The 21570-nt window shown below is 36.3% G+C and overlaps 2 protein-coding genes across 4 annotated transcripts in view; one reads left to right on the forward strand and one right to left on the reverse strand.

The window, feature by feature from the left end:
• Positions 1–12415, forward strand: part of FGF2 (fibroblast growth factor 2) — a 90949-nt gene extending 78534 nt beyond the window's left edge. The window contains exon 5 of the mRNA XM_060096363.1: positions 6685–12415. Coding sequence (XP_059952346.1) covers positions 6685–6870 — 186 coding nt within the window. The 3' untranslated portion in view covers positions 6871–12415. The remainder of the gene's footprint in view (positions 1–6684) is intronic.
• Positions 5229–21570, reverse strand: part of NUDT6 (nudix hydrolase 6) — a 36115-nt gene continuing 19773 nt past the window's right edge. For 2 of the 3 annotated variants that reach the window (XM_060105708.1, XM_060105707.1), the window contains exons 4-5: positions 11885–11939; positions 5229–7747 (exon numbers count right to left, since the gene is read on the reverse strand). In XM_060105708.1, the coding sequence (XP_059961691.1) occupies positions 7350–7747; positions 11885–11939 (453 nt within the window). In that variant the 3' untranslated portion in view covers positions 5229–7349. Of the gene's footprint in view, positions 7748–11884; positions 11940–17252; positions 17419–21570 lie in introns of all 3 variants that reach the window. The other variant, XM_060105709.1, reaches the window with a different exon arrangement.

Raw genomic sequence — 21570 nt, forward strand, 5'->3', positions numbered from 1 at the left:
AGTAGTTCTTTAATATACAACAGACTCTGTATTCCATTCCATAGCAAAATAAATTTTGTTGCTATGAACAACAGAATCCCAGGACAAATATTAGGATCTATGATTTCTTCTATGTTCAAAAATTGCATATAATGAGGTTAAACTGTAGTCTTAAGTTTAAATCACCAAACAACCTCAGTGTTAGCACTGGTATGAAAAAATCTGCCTGGTCTTTAGCTGCTAGAAAGTTGCACATTGTTTTCTATATTATGCGACAGATTGTGATAACCTAAACAAAATAATTCAGTAAGTAATAGAATGTGTGTGATCTGTGTTGATCCGTAAGAGTCAAATATGCAAAAATTATGTATCGTATCTGAGAATATACATTTAATTACTGTAAAAGTAAATTTTTTTTTACTTATCCAATAACTTTCTTACTTGAGGGGAAATGAAACTTAGAGTAAAGAGACTTTTGAGGGTTCACTTATACAGAATGGTGATATATACTGATTAAATTTGTCAGAAGAATGCAGTAAAGAAGAATATCATTTTTCAGAGATAAAATACTAGATTAAATGCAAAGGTTACTGCTTAATAAGAATTATTGCTTCTTTTAGAATCCACTCTTATAAAATTTTATATAAGCTACATACATATATTACAATATTAAGATTAAATTTACTTTTAACTTTTTACAATTTGTGTCTTTCTTAGTTTGTTTTGAAATGATACTTACACATCATGTCTGTTTTTAATTCTCAGAAGCTGTGTAAGCAAAAGCATTCTTGGACTCATGTTGAGCAAACTCTCTCATAAGCCAAAACTGCAAAATCAAAGTACTGTAAAAGAATAAACAATCCAAAAAACAGAGCATGGGGGAGTGAGCATAAGGGTCAATCTAACATTTAGCAGTGCAGGAGAATTCTGAGGCTAATACATAAGGACAGGGGATGGTGGGGGGCGGCAGGGGGAGGAGAATTTACTCTAGTTCTTATTTTCTTATAGTATGCCAGGGCTTTAAGATTGTTTTAAAGGCTTAAAAATTGTTAAAGATTGGGAGGGATCTTAAAGATCATCTAATCCAGTCTTATTTCACAGATGAGAAAAGTAAGGTTCAGAGCGGTTAAGTGGCCTGCTCAAAGGTACAAGATAGTTAGGGATCAAGGCAAGACTGGAACCCAGGTTTCCTGGCTCATAAAGATCCTCACAGATGTTGTTAGGATAGTCAAACTCTTGCAATGGGCCAACTGGCTTAGTTTCCTCAGGGACTAAATTAGTCCATAAAATTAGACTATATTCTATATTTCAGTACTTAGGCTGGATTTTCCTTGGTCTTAGTTCCTTTGTTCTTATTTAGATTTTGCAGTGCCATTGAATGGTATTTTTACTGTAACCTATATGAAAGTTTCATTTATTCATTAATTTAGCAAATATTTATTGATCACTATGTGCCAGGCACTGATACAGCAATAGAACAGAAGAAAAACAACAGAAGAAAATCTCCACCCACCTGGCATTTATAGTATGGTGAAATAAAGTGGATATGTATATATAAATAAATGATCTGTATTTGGATGTTGTAGAGCACAGAAATGAATGAGATGCTTTTATCCCTCATAGTGTAACTAGAGTCACTAAATTCAGTTACTTGAGATTCTTTTTTGCGGTCATACTTGTAGCCCTAAGGTCAGGTTTTTTTAAAAATAAATTTTGATTTTAGATTAGTAGTAGGTTTACAGAAAAGTTGTGAAGATGCAGTACAGAGAGTTTCTGTATACTCCACACCCAGCTTCTCCTATTAACATGTTACATTAGTATGGTACACCTGTCACGACTAATGAACCAATATTGATACATCATTATTAGTTGAAGTTCACACTTTTCATATTTCCTTAATTTTTACCTCATGTCCTTTTTCTGTTCCAGGATCCCACTCAGGATACCACATTGAGTCATCATGTTTCTATAGTCTCCCTTAGATCATGACATTTCCTTAGACTTGCCTTTTTTGGATTACTTTGACAGTTTGAGGAGTACTGGTCAAGTATTTGTTAGAAAGTCTTTCAGTTTGAGTTTGCCTGATGTTTTCCTCATGATTAGACATGGGTTATGAGTATTTGGGAAGTAGATCACAGAGGTAAAGTACTATTTTCATTGTATCGTTTCAGGGAACATGCTTATCACTAATAATATTAACCTTGGTCAGCTGGCTGAGGTAGTGTTTGTCTCCACTGTAAAGTTACTGCTGTTTTCTTTCCCCTTTCCATATTGTATTTGGAAGAAAGTCACTATACACAGTCTACATTTAAGAGATGGGAGTCGGGGTGGGGGAGGTTTATGCTCCGTCTCCTTGAGGAGGAAGTATCTGCATAAATTATTTGGAATTCTTTTGTATGAGAAACAACTTATTTTATTTAGTTAATCATGTATATCAGTATATATGCATGGATATTTATTTTGTACTTTGGGTTATAATCCAAAACTGTATTATTTTGTTGTTCAAATTGTTTCAGCTTTGGCTCTTGGGAGCTTTTTCATTTGGCTCCTGTATTCTTTGACATATTCCAGTCAATGTGGGGTTTTTTGAGCACTTCCTTATTTATGTCCTCTAAGAGTGCTCCAGTCCCATCTTGTATATTCCCTACTCCAGCCCAGAATGAGCCATTTCTCTAAGGAGGCTTGGTTCCTTCTACTGGAAAATGGTATCAGAAACCAAGATCTGGGCGTGCTTGTTGCTACCGAGGTGTGTCTGCTTCCAGGCCCTCTTATCTGACCGAGCAAGGAATATAGGCATATACCAACCTGGATATATATATATATATATATACACATACACACACACACACACACACACACACATAACTATAAATACTTCTATATTTAACCATCTGTAGTCAACTAAAAATGAGTACATACTGATGTTATCCAACCCTAATCCAACAGTATCACATGAACCATTTTAGCCTTCCCTGCTGGCTTGTCTGTAACCACCCACTCCAATAGTGAGAAACCTGGTTCCTACCATTTCCTAGGGTCAGTTTTTCATTATGTATAAATATGTCACATCAGTTTACTTTCTTCTGAAATTTCAACGTAAATTAAATATATAGACAAAATACAAATCAAACTATTTAAAATGTTGATTATGCTTTTTCAAACTCTATTTGATTCTTTCCTATTCAGATGCCCCGACAAGGGGTCAAATTTCCAGCACCATCTTTAAAATCAGTAGCATCACTGTTATCAGTATCAACAAATGGTTACTGTGCCCCTTATATAGGACCATAAGCTAAGCTAGTTCATGTGGATAATGCTCAGGCAAGCCTTGAGGTGTGGCCTACCACTGATGTATGACTAATTTATATTACTCTTATACATGTACATCTACATTCATTTTTTAGACTGCATACCTTTTAGAATTGAGAATATGGCTTATTGGAATTATTGTAACTTAAAACACTTCTCAGTATTCCAAATAAATTAGTACTTTTCAAGTTCCAATTCTGTGGTTATTAGCATTAGTAAGAGGGAAAGAAGGTTAAGTGATTTGTCTCTTGCAGAGTATGTGCTCAGTAAACACTCTTTATCTCCTTTAGGACACCTAATATTTATCTCAAACTCAGCATGTCCAAAACTGAGTTCCTAACCTTTCTCTCTAAAACCTGTTCCCACTCATAGCTTTCCCCATCTCAGCAAGTCCATCATCTAGAACATAAGCTTCAGTGCCACCCTTGATTCCTCTATATCTTACACTGCACATCAGATCTGTCAGGAAGCTGTGTTGACTCTACCTTCAGAATACATCCGGAAGCAGACAGCTTCTTACTCTCTCTGCTGCTTCCACTGTGGTCTGAGTCTCCCTCTCTGTCTAGGTTACTGAGCAAGCCTCTAATGGGTGTATCTGTATCTGCATCTGCCTTTGGCCCAGAGTAATCTTGACAGCCAGAGTAATCCTGGAAAAATGTCAGATCATGCTCAAAAGTCTACAATGGCTTTTCAATTTCTCAGGATAGAAGCTAAAGTACTTACAATAGCCTATAAATCTCCTATCTCATTACCTCTCTGACTTCATTTCCTTGCCCCTTCAAACCCTCTGCTTCATTTACACTGGCCTTCTTGCTGCCCTTCACACACTTTAGGCATGATCCTGTTGTAGGGATTTTACACTGGCTTTTCCCTCTGTCTGCTTGGGATGCTGTTCTCTGGTATCTGGAGGGTTAACTCCAGCTCCTTCAGGTTTTTGCTCAAATATCACTTTCTCAGTGGAGCCTACTGTGGCCGTGCTATTTAATACTGCAGACTAATCTGTACCCACACCATCCCCCATCCCTCTTATCCTCTCAGTTTTACTTTTTCCCGTAGGATTTATCGTATTTTAGCAATTTATCCAATTATGCTTACTGCTTATTTTGTGTCTCCCCCATTGAGGATCTGACCACACAAAGGCAGGATTTGACCTGCACAAAGGCAAGGATCTTTGTTCAGTTTTGTTCACTGATGTATCCCACTGCCTAGAAGAAAAAAATTACGTTAAATGAACAAATGCATTATTTGAGCTGTGTGCTTTCTGTATCCCAAAATTATTCTTAAATTAAAAAAAATAAAGGAAAATGTAATTTGATGAAAAGGTGTCAGATGGACACATGGGCAAAGGGTATCCACAATCTGAAATAAGTTACTAAGAGCCTTGAGTTTTATGTATTTATTCTCCCGATTTTATTTATTTGTTTATTTTTTTGGAGTGTAGTTGCTTTACAATGTTGTGTTTGTTTTTGCTGTACAGCAAAGTGAATCAGCTATACATATATATAAATCTCCTCTTTTCTGGATTTCCTTCCCACCACAGAGCACTGAGTAGAGTTCCCTGTGCTATACAGTCGGTTCTCATTAGTTATGTTTTATACACAGTAGTGTATATACATCAATCCTAGTCTCCTAATCTATGAGCCTTGAGTTTTAGGTTCCTCATTTGTTAATGAGTATATATGATACATTATGTCAGAGGATTGTTGTGGTATTTAAATAAAATGATATGCATGAGAGCAGTCAGTAACCATGAATTAAGGGATTTCCCAGCTCCTGGGCCTATATAAAATAAGGCTTGAAGGCAAGGTACAATTTGTTATAAGCCTTTAGAAGCTACTTACCACTTCCTCTGTGATGTCCTCTGAAGATCTCCTTTTCTCTTAAGTTTGAAATGGTGAGCAGTTAAACATTGAGTATAGGAGAAAAAGCTCTGTGAATATGTTTATAAAGGTTAAAAAAATTACACTGCATCAGTTTTTAACAGGATTATTGACATCACAACCAATGAAGATGATTTGTAAACTTAGGATGGAGAGAACTGAAAATTGCTTAAAATGGGATGTTAGATGCATGCTTTTATTGAGGCTGAATTTTGGCTCTACTACCCATTAAAAAAATGCAGTTTGTTTTCAAGTGCACATCAGCTGTTTAGTAAACTTACATGTCTGAATGTTCAGCACAGATGCACAATTTCCTTCTCTCCCCTCTGTGTAAAAAGGTACAAGTAACCTCTGTTTAAAAAAAAAAAACAAAAACTTGTGGTTTCCATAATGTATCAATATTATCCACTTAATCCCTGGTACTATTTCTTTTCTCTAAAATACTAGCAACTGGCTGAGAAGGCAAATATTACTGGCATGGTATGTATCCCAGTTGGCCAAGCATTATAGGGAGTGCTAACTAGCAAGGTGGGACACCCTGTAGGCTGACTGAACACCAAAAAATGAGCATATCAACGTCCTGAGGATAACTGACTGATGTGGTTTAGGTCTATTTCTGGGAAATGAGCCCATGATGCTCAATGCTGACCTTTCATTTTATCTTTACGATTACATGACTTTTCACTCTTTACTTTTCGACTCCTGACCTTAAACCTGGAATAGAGAAAGAGGAAGATTTTTATTGGTGGCACTAAAAAATGACAAGATAAAGTAAAACAGGGTTAATTTCAGTTAATAAAGGAAGCACAATAATTTCAGCAAAGGTAGCAAGTATTGGCTACAGAGTATCCGTGTCACTGTTATTACATTTGAATCTCTTTGAAAATCATGAGACAGTCCTGGGTATCGTATAGCTGGGTCCTTGTGCAATGTATGCTTCTTTGTAAGGCTACCTGTGACTTATTTGCACTTAAGTTGCTTTCTTAGTAAGTTACAAAAAAAAAAATGAGCAACTAGGTAAGTTTGCATTTCAATTTTTAAAAGTTCAGTTAACAGTAGTCAAAACATTAAAGCCAAGTAAATATCCAGTAAAATTCTTATCTCTAGAAGCCGACTACAGGAGCTATTAATCACTTTTAGGTCTTTCTTGTTACTGGATGTATGTCTCTTTTGGAGACCACTGAAATCTATGTTCATGGGATGTTTCAAGTCTGAGCCAGTGTGGTTCCTACACCACCTGTGTGCTCTTGCTGCCTAGCACCTGACCTGTCCATTCATTGAGGGGCTGGAGAATGGTCCTTGGACTGCTCCTCTGAAGAAATGTGCTTGCAATTGTCCTGCTGATATGCTGTGTTCCTGCGCTGCGTCTTTCTGCAGACTCAGATTCTGTCAGATTTTGGCCTGTTGAGTCTCACTAGTTTGACTGTCCTGCTGGACCCAAAGCACTGTGTACTGTCGTTAAATATTTAACATGAAAAGTATGACAACAACTACTAATTTTTCCTTTGTTTTTCAGAAATGTGTTACAGATGAGTGCTTCTTTTTTGAACGATTGGAATCTAATAACTACAATACTTACCGGTCAAGGAAATACTCCAGTTGGTATGTGGCACTGAAACGAACTGGGCAGTATAAACTTGGACCCAAAACAGGACCTGGGCAGAAAGCTATACTTTTTCTTCCAATGTCTGCTAAGAGCTGATCTTAATGGCAGCATCTGATCTCATTTCATATACCTCATGAAAGAAGAGGTATATTTTAGAAATTTGTTGATGAAAGAAAAAGAAAAATGTATACAGCTATCTGCTCAGTTTAGGTAACTGGTCAGACAGCCTTTTATCTAACAGTAAAATATTTAACCATTGCCTTAGTTAAAACAACAACAAAAACAAAAATTCCTGGAAAATGCATAGACTTCCACTTTTTAGTGGATAGGCATTTGCCTTTATCCAGTGAAGCTTACTTACAGCTACAATCTTTTTCATACATTTGCTTCATTTGAAAAGAGGCTTTTAAAATGTGCATACGTACAAACAAGTTTTCTTCACGGCAATCATAGACATTAGAAAATTTAAGTCAGATATTTAGTTAACCCAAATGTCCACTACTTCTTATAATATGGCACACATTAATCTACAGGTACAATTTATTTAAACATTTTAAAACCATGTAAATATAAATTTAATCCATGCCTGTCATAGTTTTATAACTGTCTGGCAGTTCCTTGTGATAGATTTTATAGAACAAGCCTGTGTAAACTGCTGGAAGTTCTTCCATGGTCAGATCAATCTTGTCAAACCCTTCTCTGTATCCATAGAGCAGCAGCCTAGCGACTCTGCTGGTGATCGGAGTTGTATTTTCAGTCTTGACTAGGTCACTGAGATCCATCCACTCACACCTTAAGCATTCACGCTGGCAAAAATTTATGGTGAATGAATATGGCTTTAGGCGGCAGATAATATACATATCTGACTTTCCAAAAGCTCCAGGATGGGTGTGCTGTTGCCGAATACTCAGGAGGGACCTGAATTCTGACTTTATACCAGTCTCTTCAAAAACTTCTCGAACTGCTGTATCTCCTACATAGAAGAAAATGTACAAATCAATAAGGATCACATTTTTAGGAATTTAATCATCAAAGATTTTCAAGAAGCATTTTCTAAACGCTCAAAAAGCACAACTTTACCCTAAGAAGATAAAGTTTTCAATGTAAACTCTTTGCCTTCTGGACATCCTGAAGTACCGAAGTATTTTCTTACCAATGTATACCTAAGAAGCTTTTGAAATATTGAATATTTCTTTGGCTGCTACTTGCAGGCTTATTACCCACTTATATATATATTTTGGGAGTCACATTTTAAAAAATTCTTCCTGCTTTATTTCCCCAAAGGTGAAAACATAGGTTGCAAAGCTGCAGATACTATTCCTATGTATTTTTTTCATTATTATCCTCTTCCTGATTACCCATTAAAACTGCCTAAATTTATAAACATCAGAATTGAGAAAAAGTGATCCATTCTTCTTTATAAAAGTCTGGAGAGCTACAGAATGTACTGAACTATGAAATGATTCAACTCTCCCCTGGTCTCTCCTGGGACTGTCAAGCCTCTGAAAGTCATAGAGCAGACTCCTTTATAACCATTTTGTTATGCTCTTGTAGTTATCCTGTGAGTGGAATCCCACCATGGTTAATTTTTGGCATTTTCTTTGTTTCTTGCAATTTCAAAGAACTTGGATTCATTCCTCCAACAGTAAAATGCTACAGTCATTTCATCAGAAGTTTTCAAAAAACTTGCAATTTACAGAATTTTATAATACAACTAGGGTTTTCACATTTTATAAGGTTGATTTTTCAATAATATGCAAATTTCTGGGACAGGATTTTTATTGCCAATAACTTATTTTTGTGGCTGCTTTTTCTAAATATCCAGATGAACCTCCTACATGGGATTTCTCTAATTTTGTGATGCTCTGTCATTGTCTCCCTAAGTGTTTTACGAGAAGCCCCTAAAAAAGCTGCCTTCCTTGCCTATTTGCTGGGAAGCTTCACAATAGCCACAGGTACAAATTTTTGTTCAACTACCCTTTAATGCCTCCATTTTCTTGTTTGTCAAATTGTCAATTATATTTGTCTTCTTAGTAGTCCTACTAGTGAGGAATAGGCAAGGAAGAGCAAGTCCTTGAAAGAAAAAAAAATGTCTCAATGTTTTTTCTGATAAACAGCTCTGGAAATATGCACAGGAAAAGTGTTTAATATATGAGACATTTGTCTGCCATACTTGAATTATATGTGGACTTCCCTTATAATTGAGATTTGCCTTAGGTCAAACATGGTTAGAAATTATATTTTTAAACTGAAAACATAAAAGAAGAATTCATGTTAAGAAAAGGAAAACTTGCCTTAATAAGAAAGATAATTTTTAGTATACATGTTTGTTATTAAATTTGTTAAAGATTGTGGCAGTAGTCTTAAATTTCACATGTCACTTGCTGATCTGACTTAAAAATTGTTTAAATGTTTATTTTTATTCTTTAAACACTTTGAAAAATGACCATGGGGGTCTTGTTTAGCTGTTAGCAACACTAATCAAGAGTTTGGCATTTAGTTCCTGAGTCTGGCCTGTTGGTGTGTTATGGAAGCACAGGACGGGGCTGATGAACGAAATCTGCCCTGCTCAGCAGTCACCACAGCAGTTGATTCAAAATTGGCGCTGCCTGGGTACTTTGATCCATTTAATTTGAATCCATGATATTGACTAGACTAAAAACTGAATGGGCAAATAAGCGCTTTTGTATCTAGAAGAACCCCTTCCATCTTAAGATTGAAATCTCTTCTCCAAAGATTTTACCATGAATTTAAAGATTTTCTATCTAGATAAAGTGCTTTATTCTCGTGTACCTTTATTATTTTAATGTACTGTAAGCTAAATTGAAATAACTGTTTTATAGGTTTGAAGAACATAGGAAAAACCAAGAGGGTTTTGTTTTTATTTTTGCTGGTTGAAAGATATGTTTAAAAACATCAGTGTTTTGTTTCGTTAAAGGACAATAATGAAATGGAATTTATATTATTTCTATTTTCTAATATTTAATAGGATTAGATTGAAATAAAATAAAAGGAAAAACTGTGCAGAATATGGGTTTTCCTGGTGTTTCCCTCTGACTCTGGTACACTGATGAACTCTGATCAGACCCCCACTGCTTTAAAGACCTTTGGCTATGCAGGAATGCTCTTCCTGTCAGTGGTAATGAGATTTTTTTTTCAGGAAGGCAGCTTCTCCATTTTTAACCTTGTACATGCATTGTACTCTTAGGGTATTATATTACGTGAAAACCTAAGGATTGCATTCTATTTTGTATATGCCCCCTTAATTTTTTTTTTAAGCACTACAGACAATAGTGCTTCATTTACCTAGTAGTATCAAAGAATGAATGATTCCAAACAAATGTGCTTCTCAGTTAACTACTGTTTACTGCTTAAGAGCCAATATGAATGTTTGCACATTTGTGATGGCAGTATACCTAAAGTATATTACACACTTTCCTAAAAACAGAGCTTAAAGAAAATAATTTAAATAATTCCTGGATGATTTGGCTTCATCATTAAGAATAATCTATTATTGTACTGTTACAAAATAGAAATGCCCTCTATACACAGTCTTCCAGATCTCTACTGTCAGTTATCATTTCTAGCTGCTTTCAGGGTTTTATCAGTTCTGAGGCAAAGCTTCAATTTATACTACTCCTAGGTAGTGTGGTGAATGCCAATTGCTGCTTTTTTCTTACTTCCACATGGTGAGGTGTATATGATCTCTGAATAGGTGGGTTGTTGTGACAACCACAAACACACAAAAAAAGTAGTGAATTCCTAATAATATGGACTTGAAGTGTTCTGGAGTACACTCAAACCTCCAATTATACACATTTGGCTTGGAAATGTGTTTCTTCATTTACATTTAAATATATCTGAAACTCAGACTATCCATAAAAACTCAAATGAGGAAAGTCAATTCATTTGAGGAGGCAAGACTCAGAAGAGGAAGCTACACAAACCTTCTCCTGTAGACTGCTGTTTGCCCAGTATCAATTGGATAAGGATGTAAAACATAAACTTAACTAGTTCACATGATCTCATATCACATAAGGATAGTGTGAGATAATCAGGAGTTCTAGAATAAATGCCCTTCTCTTTCAACACTTGCACCACTACAAAATCCTTTTTATTTCAACGGAAGGCCTAGCAAACTCTAAGCAAAAGGTCAGTAAGTACCTAAAAAACAAAATTTGCTATGGATATATCTGAATGTAGTGAATTTACTTGTAGGATATTAGGAGTTGATTCTATACTATGTATAGGGCATTTCTAATTTGTGGAACATTAAAAAAAATCATTTCAAGTATATATATATTTAAAATACTGAAAAATAATTTAGGACATTGCCTTCATATAAATGATGGCTAAAGAGACTAGGGGACATACATATTGAGGAAAAGTCACAGACAAATAATACTGATATGAAATCAGTTGATTTATTATGATAGGGACTGCACTTGACCCAATGGTTTAAGGAATAGGTAGGAAAACTCAGTTTCTATTCTTTTCTTCCTGTAAAATCCTGACATAATGAGCTCAGTAAATTGTTTTAGGAAGTTATCTCTCATTTCAGACTTTCTCATATGAGACATTTTACTATGTTTTGGCTTTCTGACTCTCCAAAATAAACAGTAGATAAAATTTTCATAAACAGAAGAATTATGTCACCACTGTTCTATAATTCACTTTATAAATAATTCTTATTTCACAATTCATTTAAAAGTTACTCTTCATCCTTGTGTGATAGAATGCTCAAGAATTTGTTTTATCATAGTTTAATTCCGACAATTTTAGTTATATTCAAAATAACCCTTAATGCTAAACTTGACTGATGTACATCCAAAGCTTCTCATTTTCAAGCAAATTAATCTAGAAGCAGTCCTAAGCAGAAAAATAGGTGTTATGCTCCTAATGGTATTATTTATACAATGAAATAAGTTGTAATATTAGAAGTTTTGCTGCTAATTTTATATCATCCCTGAAGTAACTTCACTGAAATTTTCTGACTTAGTCTAAACCAATTAGAAAAGTTAAAATCTTATTCTCAGCTCTAGAGCAAGAAAGTAAACATATGAATTTCCTCAACATTTTCAAGTCAATTAAAGATATGTAAAATACACACCAATATCTTCTCCAGGCTCTGACAGGCCTCCTGGAAACTTCCACATATTTTTCAACTGCAGTATAAAATCAGAAAATAAAGTTAACATACCTTTTATTCACTAACATACACAAACACAGATGCCACAAAATTTACTCATAATTGGTCAAGGTGGTTGAGAATTTAATTTTTGGTAATTACACGCAAATTTTTTTCAGCTTCCTTCCTCACGCCTCCCTTCTTTTTAGGGGAAACTGGTGACTTGTGAAACCTTTTCCCACCTTTTTCTTCAGGAACTAGAAGTGGTTTTGTTTGGTTAATGTGATAAATTCTGTATGAGTGAAACAGTGGTGGGGGAAACATCTACTGAATTTGTGTAGTTAAAAAAAATTTGCTGCTAGTTTATTAAAAAATAGAGGAATCTTACTGATGCTGCTATAAATAAGTAGAAAATACAGTATAAATTTAATCACTAAAGTATGCTACTTTTAATTTTCACATTTACTTTCTGTATTATGTCTAATCAGATATGTTAATCTTAAGATTTCTCTTCTCTGTGTTAATCATTTTATGTAAAAATGTAACTGCTTTTCATGGGAAGTGTGAATAAAATTGATTAGTTTAAGTTTGTGGCTTTTTGTATATCATTTCTTTTTTTGGTGGGGAGGGGCAGGTGGGAAGATCTGATCTAGGAATGGGGATAAATATGGAAAATTGATTTTAAATAATTCTGAAGTGACATGGGGCAATATTCTTATGGCTGACACGATTATTTTTTCCTGTTAGGATTCTGTTTTATCAATCCATCACCATGATAAAAGCTGAAGAATGAGAAATTATGACATCCTCATAAAGGTACTGCAGCTTAGAGCCAGTACACCTCATACTCTTCATTCATAAAACAAGTTTATGGACCTTTACTGGCGTGCCTTGTGACCCACTCATTTCCTGCACAAGAGCTTCTTAAAGAATGTGTCATTTCCCAACTATGCTAGGTTGGAGCCCAGTGGCATGGTTCCCAGAGTTTCCACAGACTTGATTATGTGGGTACAGAATTGAGGCTTACCACCCTTCTGTGTCTGGCTCAGACTTGAGATTAATTTATAAAGCATATTATGTTTTACTTTTTTAATGTAGAAATATATCTCTAAGAATATCTCAACATTAATGCACTGTCTTTGGGGTTCCATTTTGAAATTGTTCCAGAAGCTATGTTTCTACAAAAACTATGCAGTCTTTTGTCTGCTAGTATATTAAACTTCACCACCGTAAATTGTTTCTAACAAAAGAAATGTTATAATAGGGCAAACAAATAATTCTCCAAAACAAAATCAACTTTTAAAAATCTTTACCTAGACCTGATTATAAATAATTGGAAACTGTTGATTAAATTTGGAGATATGAACTTATTAGAAGGGGAAAACACTAGCTATAAGGATTGAAAACAGCTCACACATTTGATTTTGATTATTTCATAAACCTTAGGTATGGAAAGATTATTTTTATGCTGGTGATTAGTTTGAGATATTTTCTGGCATCAATTAGGTTTAAAGAGCTTATTTTAAAACAGCTTCCTCCTCCCCAAAAGCTTGAGCTTACAGTTAGTTCTAAGTGGTAGGTTGAGAGGCCTAAGTTTGAAAAACCTGGTTAATATTGTAGATATGATAGATCAGTGGAGGGACAAGTAGGTCTTCTCACTTTTTTTTTTACATTAAAAAAATACTCCCACTAGCTGGGTTTAGCAATATCATAAGTAATAATAATAAATATTACTAGGTAATGTATATTGAATGTCCACTATGTTCCAGATACTATGTTAAGTGCTTTAATAATCATACACATTTAAACTTTATAGTAATCCCATGAGAAACTATTATTCCCATTTTAATTTTTTTCCATTTCTTTTATTGAAGTATAGTTGATTTACAATATTGTGTTACAGCAAAGTGTACAGCAAAGTGATTCAGTTATACATGTATTTTTTCAGATTATTCTCCATTATAGGTTATTATAAGATATTGAATACAGTTCCCTGTGCTATATAGTGAATCCTTACTGCTTATTGTTCCCATTTTAGAAGTGATGAAACTGAGGACAAATAGGTTAAATAATTTACCTGGAGTGACACAGTGTGTAGCAAATATCACAGCTAAGATCCAGGCAATCTGATTCTAGTCATCTTTTAAGAAATGTAAAAAGTTAGTTTGCTATTTTCATACTAATCCTTTACCACTATTTGCTTTTTCATATATCTTTTGATCTTCAGATCTCACTGGAACATTCTATATAAACCCAACCAGAATCTGTATCTTAGTCTTACATTCCTCCAGGGTTTGTGAATTTGAACTAAAACCTAGTTTGGTATCAAACGTCTTTGTATCTACCTCTTGCCTGTAAGTTCCCTATCAAGAATCGTTTGATTGGCATGAGATTTATTACTCTGCTAGTGGTTTACTACTACTCTACTAGTGATTTTCTGTTACCCCACTAGTGATTTACTGTTACTCTGCTAGTGATTTACTATTACTCTGCTAGTGATTTACTACTACTCTGCTAGTGATTTACTGTTACTCCACTAGTGATTTGCTATTACTCCGCTAGTGATTTACTATTACTCTAACACTTCCAGTATATTGTTTCATAGGGGAAAAATTACTGAGGAAGGGGTAAGGTTGGGTTTTGAATATGAACAGAAACCCACAGTTTCTGTTTTCATCTTTGTTCTCCCTTCCAATAAAAGACAAAACATCTCTGTGCTTCAAGTGTAAAATTCCAGATCCTTTTCTCCCTAATCTTAAAAAAGGAACTTTCCACTCTCTTCTAAAAGAAATACTCTACTCAGACATTCTCTTGCCTCTTTGCTTGTTGGGTCCTACCCAACATTCACATATATGACCCCTCCCTGCTTTGAGTTAGTGAGGTCATCTAGTTCCTGAAGCATATCTGATCTGATTTTTACATACTACAAAGGGCAGTTATCCTTTTAAGTTATAAAAATGTGTGATTTTAAAGCATATTTAGAGTAATTCCAGCATATTGTAGAATGGTGAATGTGATAAATTTTTCCTATACGTTTGCCAATTATAAATCTGATTGTGTGTGTGTGTGCACGTGTGTTTGTAGGTGTGAGTGTAAAACAGAAGAGTGTGTAAATGATGTACAGTGGTCCCATCAATCACTGGAACCTCTTTCCTTCCTCGGTGTTAGGAACTGCTAGCCCCAATAGTAAGCATTTTGGATATCAACAAAGGGTATTATTTTTTAATGCATTCTTCATACTAGCAGAGTGTAAGATATTTTCTGTTAAGGCAATTTCAAGTTTAATACCAATGTTTCTTATAAAACCTATCCTGAAGATAAACTCAAGTTTATTTTAGCATTTCTAGAATGGGTAAATAGGAATGACTCATTTTCTGATCCTTTTTCTCACTATTTTTCCAACCCCACAGACATCTTCTGTTTTCCTAAGCAGATGATTAGCATCAGGATCTTCCCTGGGTGTGGCTGCTGAAATCCTAACTAGGAATTTGTGTAAACAGAACCCCCCCAAAGACTATTAATTTCTTTCAAATAGAAATTGTCTAATCTCAAGAACCTAGAACCAAGGGTACAGACTTGCTAGCCTCTTCCTTTTGGTTCTTATATTATTTGACTTTATCATTCTTCCCTAACTCAAACTTGGTCAGATGCCTGAGATCTCATTATCTTTTCTTTTCACTGCTCTGGTCTTTAATGCTACTACTCTCACTCTTCAGAATTCAGAGCCACTGTGTTTAGATAAATCTAATTAACTACAATATTATCACTGTTATGAAACAGATGCTACCACAGAGATGTCTTAATAAGTTTGTTCATTCATTCAATAAAAATTTACTGAGTACTAGGTTTAGGGCATACACAAAATTAATGCACAATATAGCAAGGCTAGTCATTCTCTTTCTCCTTATACTACTGCATTTTTCTTAACATTCACCATCACTTTATATATTTAGTCATTCACTTATTATTTGTATCTTACCTATTTGAATATAAGCTCCAGATGTAGAAACTTTGCTTTGTTCACTAATGTTTACTTAGAGCTTAAAACAGAGCCTACAACATAGTTATGTACAGGCACTCGGTAATGTCTGGCAAATGAATGAGTAGGTCCCTACCATTAACTCAGCTCTTTAGCACCTGGTTTACAAGGTCAAGCCACTGTTAGGTCTTTTGTTCCTCAAAATTATGGGGCAGGGACAAAGGGAGGGACTATATGGGTAGGAAAGGAGAAAGGACATGTTTTAAGTATTTCAGCTTTGAGTCTGAGTGTGCATTTGCTCATGCAAAGAAAGGAGAAAAAATGGCTCAGATGTCTGAAAATAATGCTAATTAGTTATTTACAGCTAATAGCTGTCATTTATGCTTAAATTCCACCTAACACCAAAATAATTACAGAAATTAAATATGATTTAGTTTCACTTTATACTTTTTATTACAACATTGAGCTATACATTAATACTCCGTTTTTATATTTTATTGCTCTGTTAGATAGATCTCTGTTCATAATTTAAATCAAAACCCTAAGTAAGAGTATCACTTCTATTTAATTCACAAAGAAACCAAAGTCTTATATAATTTGAATTTGTTTCCAGCTTCTGCCAATCCCAACTGCCTAGAAGCATGGTGGGGATCATGATTAGGTTCTGAGCAGCAGTACTTTCGCACTCTTAAAGAACCAATCACTGGCAAGACTGAAAATCAGCAAATGAAGAATCTGGATGCCCAGTGTTCTAGTTTGGAGGTTCTCAAACTTGACCGTGCACCTAAAACACCTGGAGGGCTTGTTAACACACAAATTGTTGAGCGGCATCCCTAGAGTTTGATTCATCAGGCCTGGGGGTTGGGCAGGGGTGTGAGAATGTGTGGTTTCTAAGAAGTTGACACTATGATTGTCCCTCAACTTCAAATTCAGCCTCCATGCTCTGCCTAGTGATGCTGGAGCTGGGACTCTGCTAAGCAGTTTTGGTCTTGCCAACTGACTCCCTGTTAGGCTCCACCAACAGACTGAAAGGTTGGAGGAGGAAGAAGGGAGCAGCTCCTCCTGTCTTCTTCCTGTGGGCTTCCCACATGCTTGTGGTTCCTGTATTGCCTTTGCATGCTGCTTCATTCTGGCAGCAGCAGTTCCTTCCCATAGCAACAGCCAAATCCACTTTGCAGTTTCCTAGCCTTTCCAACATAAGCTTCTTTGTGTCCCCTCCCCAGAGACACCGGCCAGCTGATGCTGGGTCCCAGGCCCTTTGAGTTTAGAGACATCAGCAGCTGAACAGCATTTCTTATTAGAGATTTGATAAGCTAATGTGCAGTCCCAAATGAAGGAATGCACAACCTACCAGAATGGTATAAAGATTACCTTAAACTGAAGACATCTGAGATACAGCAAGATGCAGAAAGAAGCCTTTTCTGAGATTCCCTTTATCTGATTAAAAGTAAAGCTTTCTGAGAACAAAGCTGCCATAAATCCTTTCTGGGGAGCTTCCAGCCAGGAAGGAAACTAACCTTCAGCACCTGGTGAGAAACTGCATACACAAACTTTATTAGAAGCTGCCATAACTTCTAAAATTACTCTTTATATCCTTCAGTTAATCATGTCCCTTTTCTCCATAATACTTTTTCTTCACACACTTTTGTTCTAACCTCTTTTTTTTTTCTTTAGGCCAAATATGTACTGCTTAAGTATCATTGTTGGCAACTGAACTGAATGGAATTGTCAACCTAAGCGATAGACAGTGGCATCTGTACTATGTATTTAAAAAAGCGAAAAACTACCTCCCTAAAAAAACAAACCCCATTCAAGTGAAGTCTTTTGTATCCTATGCAAAGTATGATAGGCATTGCCATAAAACTACTGACTCCCTCAAATCCAAGTTTTAATTCCATTTATGTTTTCATCTGCTTTAGTTTAGTGAAAAGATTCCTCTCTAGCCTTAAATTCTGACTCTGCCAATTACCAGTTGTGTAATTTTGAAAAAGTTACTGCAACCTCTCTAAAGTTTTTTTGAAAAATGGAGATAATAACGAATACCACTATTAAATGAGAAAATTTTTGCAGAAGTATTTTGTCATCACAATTATCATCATTATTTATCTGATTTTATTTCTATTAAATAGCAAAATGATAGAATTAAAATAATTTTGTTTAGCCTGAAAACCTCATCAATTAGGATCACGAATATGTACTATAATAGAAGAACAAGTGACTTGGAGAATGGTCGAGTGTTAGCAAATGTTCGGTTATGAATTTTTAGTAGGCTGGAAGCCATAGCAGAGCTGGTGCTACACTTTACTTGGGTTTTTAATCCTCTTCAGATATGGCTGTTAGTTCCAAGAGACATCAAATAAACCATTTAGGAACCTATCTAGGGTTAATTACTCAAAAGTCCCCCCAGCTTAAGGGTATGACCTTCAACTGACCCTAAAGGCAACTGACCCCCAAAGGAAACTTGAGGTGGAGGATTGAAAACTCTCCACTCATCTTTATAAGCCGATGTTACAGGATGAAGAATGGCTAAAACAATGCCACTGTGGATAGGTCTCTTGGAGTTTTTGTTTAGTCATTAAGTCTTGGGTATCCCTTTGTTTCCTGACTACCTTGGAAAACACTAACAAACATTCCAGAAAACACTACCAATTACTTCTTTGAAATTAAGATGAGCAAAACTAGAGAGGCACTGAATGCAATCATGATTAACTGACAATTATAAAAGTTTTTAGTCATTTACGGTGGAGTTCAGGCAAATTTAGTATAGTTTTGACTATTGCCCTGTTTTAAAAATAAAGCTCAATTCAATTCTTTCCTTTTCAATTGCTGCAATACAGATTGCTCTGGAAGTTTGATTTCTGCAAATTAAACCTGTTAAATCATTTGTCTTGGAAGGTTTTATAAGGGAAAAAAAAACAACCATCCCCAAAACATCACGCTGTCTAGGTTTGGAGTAAGACAGGTTAGCCATAACTGCCAGGGAAGCTCCTTCTTTTCTTTTTTTCAGCCAATTTTTAATATTATTAGTTAGACCTAGGTTTGTTCTCCATGAATTTCCATGTTTTAATAAATGAGTAATTACATAAATAGATTCTTAATTTGGTTGATCCACCAGCCCTGAAAAACTGCTCAGAATGGAGCAATCATGTTACTCTGGCTGTCTTTCAGTCTCTGTCCAAGTTCTTAATGAAATTTTATTTGATAAAGTCACTTATGACACAGTGTGCTATTTTAAAATTTTAAAAGTTTACCCTTTTCTTTCCAAAATACCAAAGAAGTTTAAACCAGGTTATATCTGGTATCTTATCTTACATGTGCATAAGTGTATAGGGTGAATTATAGTATTGGGATATTTCATTTGTGAACATTGAATCTAACTCCTTAATTTCATAAATGGGGCAACTTAGGTTCCCAGGGGCTCACAGATTTGCCCAGAGTTGTATAGCTAGCTAATGGCAGGGCCAAATGTTAGAACCCAGGTCTCCTGATCCAATTTTGTTTGTACAACTTCTTATGTCACCTGAGCGTAGAAAAAATTAAATTTTGGTGATACTGTTGCTTCTTTAAATGCAAGGAAAAGACAGTTAAAGGGCTACACTTGAAAGATAGTAAAACCTTTTATAATATCTCTTTAGAAGTAACTTTTATATACCAAGGTATAGATTATTTTTCAAACTTAGCAAAAGAAATTAACCAATTTATGTTACTTGTATATACTTGTATACCATATATATATATGGTATCTGCCAATATGTTTGGGCATATCATCTCTCTGCCATACTGCAGAGAGTTATAATATCCATTTTCAGTCTAACCCAATTTAATTGAACAAAATCCTAAATAAGTTTCCTCAGACCTTGGGTACTAAATATTAATTATATATTAATACAACCTCCTTTGGCCTAAGGGTAGTTAAGACCTGAATGATAAAATAGTAAAATAATGACTACGGGAACTTTTCTTTTGTAGGTTAGAGTAGGATAAGTTAAAGACCATCTGATGGCTCTCATAATTTCATGGCGTGTAGGGAAATAGCTGTATATCTTTGAAATCCTTACTTGATGCTTGGAATTGAATGTGGAGAGAATCAGGGCTTATCACTCTCACATGAAATGAGTTTATTTAGGTTTTGGCTAATTTTTTTAAGATTACAGACTCTAAAATTAGATTGGCTAGATTGGTTTTACTACTATGTTATCTGCATAATTTTGGGTAAATAGCCTCTCTGCATGCCTTTCACCCTATCTCCAATTTCTAGATCTAGCAATTTATCCTATGGTAAAAGGGTAAATAACATAGCATAGAGATAAATAAACAGAGTAGAGCTGTCCATATATCATCTTCATCACTGTCACCTCAATCAAAATCTTTCAGTAAACAAAATCTGAATTGTTTCTATATCAAATCTAAACTCCTCTTCCTGGCTCTCAGGGCCCCTCATAACTAGGCCCTATTTTTTTTTTTTTTTTTTTTGGCAGTACACGGGCCTCTCACTGTTGTGGCCTCTCCCGTTGCGGAGCACAGGCTCCGGATGCACAGGCTCAGCGGCCATGGCTCACGGGCCCAGCCACTCCACGGCAGGTGGGATCTTCCCAGACCGGTGCACGAACCCGTGTCCCCTGCATCGGCAGGCGGACTCTCAACCACTGTCAGTGCACACATGGGGGTGGTGGATCAAACTGGGCAGACACTGTCAGTGCATGCACCGGGCGGTGCCACAATTACGTGCGGTGGCTAACTGCCAAATCTCCAAGTCCCTGGGAGAGGACTCAATATAGCTGCACAGAGACAACTTGAAGGGTCTGAGGTGTGGTCTGGGGAGAACCTCGGAGCCTGTGGTAGGTGTGTGCACAGCAGGGGCGGGTCTGGCTGCAGCAGACTTTGTCAGCGCATGCATAGGTGGTGCCAGAGAAAAGCAGAGTGGCTGGATGCTGAGTCTTGAGCAGACAGGCCCTGGGCAGGAGTATGCAGTGGTACGTTTCCAGTGGGAGCGCTCCAGCTCCACCCACTTCACACTGCAGTGTGGAGCTGGATGTGGGGCTGGCAGGTCCTGGTAGAGGTCTACCACAGAGGATGCCCAGGTCCCAGGTGCAGCACAGCAACCTCAATTCCTGCAGTCACAGCCTCCAGCCCCAGCCTACTCCGCACCACAGCCTAGCACTAGATCTGGGATGAACACTACAGAGAAAGGGACGAGACCACTGGCTGTTCTGGGTGAAACCATGGGCAACTACAGGTGCATAGGTTCGCTGTGACTACACAGGCCTTATATGCTTCCGCAGTCACCTCCTTTGGGGCAGAGCACACACTCAAGGGCAACTGAACCTAACTGCACCCAACCATTAGGGCTTCTTCAACAACTGGGGAGCAGACACTGCCCCCAACAGGGTGGTGACAGCCATGGGGCAAAGAGGAGGCCCTGCCCCTCATCTAGCACAGGTTCTGCACACCACAACACCTATTACAACCCCTATCAGTGGGATAACAGCCAGCACACTCTGAAGAAAGAAGTGGCTGGCATCTATACCAAAACAAGCCCTTGCACCAAAAATAACAGACTCACACAATCTACACACGGAAACACCCCTTCAAGACCAAAGTAGATAATGGTTTCTCCTAAATTCATGGAGACAGAGAAATTTAAAAAACAGAGGAACTACTCCCAATTAAAAGAACAAGAAAAATCTCC

The sequence above is a fragment of the Mesoplodon densirostris genome, chromosome 1, assembly GCF_025265405.1.
Source record: "Mesoplodon densirostris isolate mMesDen1 chromosome 1, mMesDen1 primary haplotype, whole genome shotgun sequence".
Lineage (NCBI taxonomy): Eukaryota > Metazoa > Chordata > Mammalia > Artiodactyla > Ziphiidae > Mesoplodon > Mesoplodon densirostris.